The 9,960-nt window shown below is 36.1% G+C and overlaps 2 protein-coding genes across 3 annotated transcripts in view; one reads left to right on the plus strand and one right to left on the minus strand.

Moving 5' to 3' along the window:
* Positions 1 to 5,020, plus strand: part of LOC132201699 (protein PALS1) — a 93,757-nt gene extending 88,737 nt beyond the window's left edge. Inside the window, exons 12-15 of one of the 2 annotated variants that reach the window (XM_059628069.1) lie at positions 336 to 475; positions 817 to 981; positions 1,042 to 1,355; positions 1,797 to 5,020. In XM_059628069.1, coding sequence (XP_059484052.1) covers positions 336 to 475; positions 817 to 981; positions 1,042 to 1,355; positions 1,797 to 1,979 — 802 coding nt within the window. In that variant the 3' untranslated portion in view covers positions 1,980 to 5,020. Of the gene's footprint in view, positions 1 to 335; positions 512 to 816; positions 982 to 1,041; positions 1,356 to 1,796 lie in introns of both variants that reach the window. The other variant, XM_059628068.1, reaches the window with a different exon arrangement.
* Positions 5,021 to 5,895: 875 nt separating this feature from the next.
* Positions 5,896 to 8,623, minus strand: LOC132201704 (uncharacterized). The gene is made up of 5 exons (XM_059628080.1): positions 8,217 to 8,623; positions 6,756 to 6,801; positions 6,489 to 6,699; positions 6,314 to 6,425; positions 5,896 to 6,255 (listed from the first exon to the last, which is right to left on the minus strand). The coding sequence occupies exons 3-5, from the start codon at positions 6,691 to 6,693 to the stop codon at positions 6,171 to 6,173; spliced, it is 402 nt and encodes a 133-aa protein (XP_059484063.1). The 5' UTR covers positions 6,694 to 6,699; positions 6,756 to 6,801; positions 8,217 to 8,623; the 3' UTR covers positions 5,896 to 6,170.
* Positions 8,624 to 9,960: the final 1,337 nt, after the last annotated feature.

Genomic DNA, 9,960 nt, shown 5'->3' on the forward strand with positions numbered 1-9,960 from the left:
ATTTTAAAATTTAATTTTACGTATATAAAAGAATTAAAATTGTATTTATCAAGATTAAATAAATTATCAATTTATTGTTATGAATAAAAAAAAAATAAGATACTAATTATAAAATAAAATTATTTAATAAAATTGTAAAAAAATTATTAATAAATTATTTTAAATAAAAAATTTAAATACGATTATAACTAATAATCTTATTTTTAAATTTATTTTTTCTTTTAATTAAAAATTTTCTATATTTGAATTATAATATGCATGATAAATTAAATTAAAAGATAAAAAATGAACCTCTTTTAATTGCACCTTTTTTATTAATTTATTTTACTTTGCAGAAGGGAGGCAATGAAGCAGAACATCATCGAGGACAAGGGAACCAAGGACAAAAACAAAAAGGGCGGGACTTTGTTATGTGCCAAAAAGAACACAAAGAAGAAAAAGAAGAAAATGCCCTATAGTGCGAATTACAATGATGGTGGGTACTTGTTGTACAGTACCAATACCAATGACGGTGCGTAATCTCCTGATTTTATTCTCGCTCAACTAACCAAAATTGTGGATTATGAGGCGCTTCATAATCTGCACAAATATAACGCTGAACTGGAGATGGGCACCTGTATATATTGTATTTTAAACACATTTTGCACACAAACACTCTGAATATAAACACAAATTACACAATTTGCTAGATAGGTTTTCTCCAATTTTGTTGATTAAAAAATCAAAAGTACAAAATTTCTAAAAAAAAGTGGAGATCTCCTTCTTTTTATAGTTGAATTGGATTTTATTTATAAACATTTATAAATGGCATTGCAGATTATGAGGCAGACGAGATTCTAACCTACGAAGACGTAGCGCTCTATTATCCTAAAGCAAACCACAAACGGCCTATTGTCTTGATCGGACCTCCAAACATTGGGCGGCACGAGTTGAGGCAGAGACTTATGGAGGATTCTGAGCGGTTTGCTGCAGCCATTCCCCGTTAGTTCTGATTTCACCCTATTTTAATAGAATCACTAACGCAATTTTCTTTCTCATCAGACACAAGCAGGCCGAAGAAGGACGGCGAGGCGGACGGCCAGGACTACCACTTCATCAGCAGGGCGCAATTTGAGGCGGACATCGTGTCGAGGAAATTTGTGGAGCACGGCGAGTACGAGCGCGCCTACTACGGCACAAGTCTCGAGGCCATCAGAGGCGTCGTCAGCTCGAGCAAGATCTGCGTCCTCAATTTACATCCCCAGTCCTTGAAGATCTTGCGGACGTCCGACTTGAAGCCGTACGTCGTGTTCGTGGCGCCGCCGTCACTTGAGAAGCTCAGGCAGAAGAAACTGCGCAATGGGGAGACGTTTAGAGTAAGTTCCATATAAAATAATTTTAAATTTTAAGAATAGTATTAAATTATTTTAAGTAAATTTTTATAGGGTCAGGCCAAGACAAAATCTTGTTGGCCTGCAAAAATTCTTGTAAAAAAAATTAATTTATTTAATTATTATTTTTTAATTATTATTGTATTTATTAATTTCTTTTTTAATTTGCTGTAATATTATTTCAAATTTAAATTTTTTTAATTATTATTATAGTTACTTTTTTAATTTTTTAATATAAAACTTATTTATTTATTATTGTTTATTAATCTTATTAAATATAAAATTAAAAAAAAAATTGGAGCCTTAGACATTACTTAATTATTGCAACAACCTTTCTAACTAAAAAAAATCATGCAAATTTTATCTCCAGCAAAAGTTCTTTTTAAAATAAGCAGTGTTTAAATTTTCAAAATAAAATTGTTACAGGAGGAGGAGTTGAAGGAGATAATTGAAAAGGCGCGTGAGATGGAGGACCGGTACGGCCACTTCTTCGACATGGTCATCATCAACAATGACACCGAGCGGGCGTATCAGCAGCTTCTCAACGAGATCAACGAGCTGGAGCGTGAACCCCAGTGGGTACCTGCAACCTGGGTCAAGGCTGTGTAAACTGTATAAAAAAAAGACAAAAACTACTACAAAACACTCAAACCCCCCAAAAGTGGACTTCTTTTTGCAAAAGGAAAGGGCGCTGCCCGTCAGTGCTACGGGTCTTGAATGACAAGAAGAAGAAGAAGTGCGTGCGCCGCTCGAAGAAAATTTAAGGAGCAAACAAGGTTTTTCACTAAGAGTAAAAATCAGTTGTATGTTACAAACTTGATGATGAGGCGATTTATTAGCAGTGAATGTTGTGATATTTTCAAGAACATCAAATATTCCAAGAGTCACGTACGGGAAAAGAAACATGTAAAATGTAAATGTACTTTATCAACAAAATCTAGGTTCATTTGCCGCCAACAACTCTCAGTGAAAGCAAAAAAAAGTAGAGAGCCAAACACAAATTAATTCCAAAACTGCCATCGGCCAAATTTTTATTCCACGGACTATATCGATCGTCGTTTAAATATGATAAAAATTATATATACGAAAAATTTCAAACTCTCAATGACGTATCAAACTTGAACTAAAACTTATAGGGTGGCTCCTCTTTTTTCAGTGGGCCCGAAAGCCTTCTATAAAAGTAAATTTGCACATTATTACTCGAACTACTAAAATTAAAACAAAAAAGCCACCCGGAGAAAGAGACGGTCATTTTTCACAGTGACGCCGAGACAAAGCAAGAACATTATTAAAACCTGCTCTGTGTTCAAATGAATCCACTTGAGAAAAAAACCTAATAAAAATCGTCGACGGGAAAAATAAGGTGAACGTGGGACGCAGAACACACTCTACGGTAGACTTAACTGAAAACTTGTCCAACTTCCACTCTGTAACGATATATTATACATACGCAAGGAAACTAACGTGTACATTTCTCTATTTTTTATGAGGCCAAAATAATATCATGTTTTTGATATAGACGAGCGCTGTTTAGCCAGACACACACGTGGAAATTCTGCACTTTTCTTTACAAGTCGAGCACCTTAATATATAAAAATGCAAGTCCTTTCATCGAATATTGCCTAGTAAAAATTAATTACTCGAAAATTGATTGGTATTTTCCCACTTAAACTGCTGAACACGCTATGTTTCATGCGAGTAAATTTCAAAATTTGGCAGTCAAGCTTTTTTAAATTCTGAATTAATGAACTGAAAACACAATGGTAATCTGATCTCGTCAAGATTGCATCGTTTCTTGTTCTTGTGTTGTCAGATCTGGGATACAATAGCGTCTTCCTATGCATATATTTGTGTTTTTTTATTCACACACACATACACAAAGGAACAAACAAACACACACACTTGTAGTCGAAAGCATAAAAAAACTACTTGATGGTTCTAGGAGAAAGAATGCAATTTTTGCAAACCAAGATGAAGTTGATCGATGAAGAAGAGTTTTTAAAAACGCAGTGTTATTGAATTTTACGGAAATTCCCTATCATGTCAATTTTAAGTAGATGAAAGTCAAATTTCAAGCACGAAGGAGAGTGACTATCAGACAAGTTGAGAATCCCATTCTTAAGAACTTTGAGAGATCGAAAGAGAGAAAGCAAAGCAATTTGCTGATCAAATGTATTCGGTTGTCGATCGTCCCCGTTTTTTTCGCTCGCCGCCAGAAATTTTCAAAGAAATCCTTGTTTTTCGTTTTAATTAATCGTGTCTCGTCTCAGGTGTCGTTTATTTCCGATAGAGTTGACTCTTTTTTTATAGCAGCAGCGTTACATTTTTTGATAGGGTGCATACATATTATGTAAAATATATATAATTTTTGTCCAAAGCGAAAAAAAAATGTAATGAAAAAAGGTCTCTCCGCAAAACCACCTTGAAAAATAGCCGCGAGAGCGATACGTGCTTCTGTTTCAATGAAAAAGTTTCCAGAAATAATTAATAACATAATGTGAGTGTCTCTCTGCTGATCAAAAACGAAAATTAGCCATTTATTGCCAATCGTTTGATAAAAATAAATAAATCCGTTCTTGATTCCCTAGCCAATAAAAACTTGCAGCATTTATATCTCTGAAAAAGAAGAACAAAAAGAAAGAAAGAAAACCTTGAAAAAAAATATATGAATTTTCGCAATGTCCGATGATAATAAATTTATGTGTGTGTTTCTCGCGTAATTAAACAGATTGACTTATTAATTATTCATCATAATTATATATCGATTTACATGTGTACGGATAGCGATTTTCATCATCCAACGGTTATTTTCCAAAATACAAACTATATGATAATTAAATTATATAAAGGTGAAACAAGAGGGGAATTTTGCAATTGATATTATAACGTGTCTGTGAGTGTTGGAAAATTACTTAAAACGACAGAAAAAGCTAAAAAATCAAACTTGTTAAAAAGGAAACTATTAAAAACCACTAGCATGAAATACGAGAGAATTTGACAGGTTGACCCGTGACCCTTGACCTAGCTCAACGCGTGCCCCCAGAAAAATATGTTTTGTTTCTGCCAAGTGTTCCATTCCGAAGAATAATGACTACAAATTTAACTGGTGCTGTTATAATTTAAATTAATTAAAACGTACCGCGACGACTCTATTTATATAATAGTTAAATGAAAAACGATCAGGTTAATAATAATAATGTGAAGAGCAGATTTGCGTTCGATGTAAACATGTTAAGCTGGTCACTGGCAATGAACTAAAAACCCCAAATGTGCGTCCCTCAATTAACAGGGTGCACCGTTTCAACAACTAAAATAACTGCCAGGTTATATAAAAACATTATTATTTTATTCCAACTTAATGGTGTTTCCGTCAGATAAAATTATTTTTGGTTCGGCTTTCGCGCTCTGCTTTCATTTTCGTGCAGTACGTACATTTATAAAAACGCAGTATGTAAAACACAAAAACATGTCCATTTAGTTTTTAAGACGCATTGCGATGATTGTTATTTATGATTATTAATTAATATATTGCCGCGATTATATTGAAATCTTGTTGTCGTGTTTATTGAAGGTATTTTTAAAAGAAACAAAAATCGAACCTGCTCAAAATTTAGTACCAATGTAAGTTATTAAAAAACGACGATGATGATGATATGATAAAAAAAATCAACGGTGAGAAGGAGAACTACACACTACGAGATGATTATTAAAAACAAAACGTGGATGCTTGAACAAGAATATACGAGAATGTATTTTGAATTGACTGTGTAAATAGTTGAGACATAAACGCTGATAATAATAAATATTAATGATAATTGACTGTTTAAATAATAAAAGGCGAATGAGATGTGCATGTGTAGGTTTTGAAAGGAAGGTCACCAGTGAATTTCATTAAAAATGTGCAGAGACAAAAATAACGGGTGAAAGAAAAAATATATCGAACAAGTGAGTTATATCCAACTTTTAACGCGAGTGAATAAGATTGATTGATTGTGAGAAAAAAAGATCATTTTTTATCATATTGGTTGTATAATTCTAATTACATACAATGCAAACACACTGAAATATTTCTGTTATTGTGTATTCTTAGTAAATGGAACTGATGTATTAAATCCAAAACTATAAAAAAAAACTCTTGTTTTTCTCATCTCACAGTTGCATCAAAAACAGAATCAATTCCTAGGCTCGTGTATGGTAATCAAAATTTTTTTAAACGTTGCTCGGAGTTAATGAAAATGCAATTTCTGCGATTGGCACCCATATAATTTCGACTACTCCCAGAGAAATACTCACTCTTATTCTTCCCTTATCTGAGCAAGTATTAAAGTCGCATTATGGGAAAAGTAACCTTATTTTAATTTTTAGCCCCTTTGCAAACACCAGAGGCTGTTGGTAACTCGCTGCTGCTACCTTCTTTTTCTCTGCTTGCAAAACTCAAATTATACAAAATATTTTGTGTGATTAAGATGATAAAAATTATTTTGGTCATACATTATTAAACAGAAGTCCATAGGTTAATTTAGAAATTCATTTATTTGAAAACTTTAGGCACATATGATCTGCCACTATGTTTTTGACAATTTAAATTTATTTTATTCCACTTGGTGTTTCATTAAATGCTTTATACACATTACAGTTTAGTAAAAATTTTGATCACAATATTCAAGTAAAATTTTATTTTAGTTACATTCATAAAATTAGAGGTGCTTAAGTCTGCCGAGCAGAGCCAGCCAAACATTTTGTCCAAGTTATCTTGAAAGGGGTTGTCTAGATGCACTTACAGTCAAAAAGAGCACCTCATCAAACGTCAGTCACAAACTGGTAGCCTTTGAAGTGCCATGACTCAAACATTCGATGTAGCACATCAGGGACGTCATCAGGGGTTCTGGTTAAAAAAAAAAGCAGAGTTAGTATATAATAATATATAAAAAATATTGACTTACAATCTGTTCTTTGTAAAAGCCTTAGCAGATTGACAAAGCTCAAGAAGAAAGTTCTCGCCTTGTGTAAAGGACAGGGGCTCCCCCTTCCAGCGACTGTAGTATACAGCGGAGCCTATAGAAAATAGACAAAAAATAAAATTTCAAAGGCAACTTCTTTCATTATTTTCTTTCTTACCGATGACTGCATAGGCAGCCCTCTGGTTGAGCAGCAGGGGTTTTCCACGGCCAGTCATGTTACTCTTCGCGAGTACATCTGTTCCAAATGTCACACAACCAAGACCCTTGATGTACGTCTCCGGAGAGTCGTCCTGAGCTTCTAAAAGCATTTTGTGCATTCTATCAATATCCTTTTTCTGGACGCACACTTCCGTCGTGATCATGAGAACCTGGAGAAATGTGTAGAAATAATTGCATAATAAGCCAAAGTGTGTATGTTACTTACCCAGGAGTCTCTAACCAACTTGTAAAAGGGCTGAAGGAGTTATTCACTGTGAGTAGAAAATTATCGTTATTTTTGAGATATGATTATAATAGAGCAAAATAAGATAATTTAGTTAACACTAATTTTGACGCTTTTTGTGGGAATTCAATTGTATATATCGAATCAATACTACTAAATTTTGTAGATTAGGGTTTTTTTTAATTGAGAAAAATATAAGTGCTGAAGGATTTATTCAATGTGAGTTGAAAATTTACGTAATTTTCTTAGATATGATTAAAATAGAGCAAAATAAGATGTTTTAGCTAACACTAACTTTTGACGCTTTTTGCGGGAATTAAATTGCATATATCGAGATCAATAATGCTAAATTTTGTAGATTAGGGTTTGAAATAGAGAAAAATATAACTGCTGCAGGAGTTATTCACTGTGAGTAGAAATTTTTCGAAATTTTCTGAGATATGATTATAATAGAGTAAAATAAGATGTTTTAGCCAACACTAACTTTTGACGCTTTTTGTGGGGTTTCAATTGTATAAATCGAGATCAATAGCACTAAATTTTGTAGATTAGGGTTTGAAATTGAGAATAATATAAGTGCTGAAGGAGTAATTCACTGTGAGTAGAAAATTTTCGTTATTTTCTGAGATATGATTATAATAGAGCAAAGTAAGATGATTTAGTTAACACTAACTTTTGACGCTTTTTGCAGAATTTTTGTTGTATAAATCGAGATCAATACTACTAAATTTTATAGATTAGGGTTTTTAATTGAGAAAAATATAAGTGCTGAAGGAGTTATTCAATCTGAGTAGAAAATTTTCATTATTTACTGAGATATGATTATAATAGAGCAAAGTAAGATGATTTAGTTAACGCTAAAGTTTGACGCTTTTTGCGGGCCTGTAATTGTATAAATCAAGATCAATACTACTAAATTTTGTAGATTAGGGTTTGAAATAGAGAAAAATATAACTGCTGAAGGAGTTATTCACTGTGAGTAGAAATTTTTCGAAATTTTCTGAGATATGATTATAATAGAGCAAAATAAGATGATATAGTTAACACTAACTTTTGACGCTTTTTTTGGGAATTCAATTGTATATATCGAGATCAATACTACTAAATTTTGTAGATTAGGGTTTGAAATTGAGAAAAATATAAGTGCTGAAGGAGTAATTCACTGTGAGTAGAAAATTTTCGTTATTTTCTGAGATATGATTATAATAGAGCAAAGTAAGATGATTTAGTTAACACTAACTTTTGACGCTTTTTGTTGGAATTCAATTGTATATATCGAGATCAATACTACTAAATTTTGTAGATTAGGGTTTGAAATTGAGAAAAATATAAGTGCTGAAGGAGTAATTCACTGTGAGTAGAAAATTTTCGTTATTTTCAGAGATATGATTATAATAGAACTAACCATTTTTAAAATTAAAATTAAAAACTATTTTTTTCCACCTGAGCGTTTAGATGTGGGTTGTTGCGACGTTCACACCCATCCTGGTGCGAATGTCGTCCTCGCAGCGGATTCGGACAAGCGCACCAAGCTGTTCACTGTGCCGGGCGAAAATTTTTCCGTCCCGCACCCACACAAAACGGAAACCTTTTTGAGCAGCGGCAGTGCGAGTCAGGAACAAGAGTCTTTTGTTGTAGGGCGTCAGCTGCTCGTAGATGCGGACAGGTGGAAGGCCTCGGCGACGAGGGCGATCGGCAGCAACGGCGGCAGCGGTGGTGGGCGCCTCCTCGCTGACGTCATCTGCCTGCTGCGGCTGCTGCAGTCTTCGCCTCCCCGCCAGCCAAGCCATCTTGACACTGGCGGCCTTGACCTTCACAACAATCGGCGGTGCTCGAGGTGATTCACCCGCTACCCGGGGAGCAGGACGGCCGGGCAGGCGGTATGCGTCCACAACCGTGTCAGACACGCGTGGCGCTCCGACTTGATCTGCAAGGCTTTGCACGACCTCGAGCACATTCTCTTTCTCCTTCATCGGAACATTGTAGAATTCCATATTTAGCACCAGATTGAACTGCTCCACTTGGTTCAAACGCGCGGAGAGCTGATTCAACGCGGCGTCCTTTTCCCTGACCTTCTCTTGGACGCCTTCGAGGGCCTTCTTCAGGTCGACGATGAGGGCCTTTTCCTCGGCGGACTGTTTCAGCAACTCCTCGTACTTGCCTTCGAAGAAGTTGAGCGACTTTTCCATCTCGACGAATTTTTGCATCATGGTCTCAAAACGCGCGGTCAGGTTAGTTTCCATTGATGTAATTTGGTCCATCAGGGTAGTAGTGTCGGGGCCTTCGGAGCCTTGAGAGCTGGACTCCTGTCTGCAGTTGCAGATGATTATTCATTTCGGTGCACTGAAAACAAATTCCTCTAGCGTACGTTTAAATCTTAGCTAAGCGCCGGGCTAGATCGAGCAGAGCTGCGGAGCGATTCGAAAAAGCGTCTGCTCGCCCCTAGCGCACTAGCCAGACTGATTGATTCGTGGCGCTCGACCGAGAAAGACAAGGTCGAGAGCTAGGATTCGCTCCTTCGCTGCTTGGGACGATAGTGGCTGGTAATTCTGGTAAAATTGCAGACGAAACTCGCACCGAGCTTAAGCAACCCAGAAAGGCAAGTTGAAAAATGTGCGATTTATTTTTTTAATTAAATTTCTTGTTATTCAGATGCCTGTCCAGAGTGTCCAGCCGTGATCCTGGTCTCTTGCGGTGCGTTCGGAAAATGCTGCTGATGGTCATCGGCCAGGAGGAACAAAGTCTTGGTCAGGACGTCCGTAGAGAGCGCGAGAGGAGGAATGAGCAGGGGTGGAGTTTTGGGGAGTATCTTGCCCTGCAGGAGAAGTTGGCCGCCCTACGCCCTACTGGGAGCTTTGAAGGGCGTTGAGGACGAGGCATATTGGTTCTGTACGACGAGCTTGACGCCTTTTTCACCCAGTTTGTGAGAAACGCAAGTCTCGTTGGTACGTATAGCAAAAGTTTATTAAGATTTGAAAGTTTTTATTTAAACGCAAAAAGTTCAGAACCTCCTCCTTGGCTGAGTTCATTCAGTGCACCATTGAAGGAGTGGCGAGGTCTGGGATTAGATTCAAACACAAGATTTGCGATCTCGTCAATGGTGGTTCGTCACTCCTGCAGCTCCGATCGTATCTCTTTACCAGACAACTGAATCTCCTGCCCAGAATGAACCAACCCCAACAGGTGG

This window comes from Neocloeon triangulifer, unplaced genomic scaffold (genome assembly GCF_031216515.1).
Source record: "Neocloeon triangulifer isolate White Clay Creek 2 clone unplaced genomic scaffold, ASM3121651v1 ptg000014l, whole genome shotgun sequence".
NCBI lineage: Eukaryota > Metazoa > Arthropoda > Insecta > Ephemeroptera > Baetidae > Neocloeon > Neocloeon triangulifer.

Coding starts and splice junctions, on each gene's coding strand:
- LOC132201704 (XM_059628080.1), bottom strand. CDS start 6,693: ATGATCACGACGGAAGTGTGCGTCCAGAAAAAGGATATTGATAGAATG. Junction 6,426..6,488: donor GGCTGCCTATGCAGTCATCG/GTAAGAAAGAAA, acceptor TATTTTCTATAG/GCTCCGCTGTATACTACAGT. Junction 6,256..6,313: donor GCTTTTACAAAGAACAGATT/GTAAGTCAATAT, acceptor TTTTTTAACCAG/AACCCCTGATGACGTCCCTG.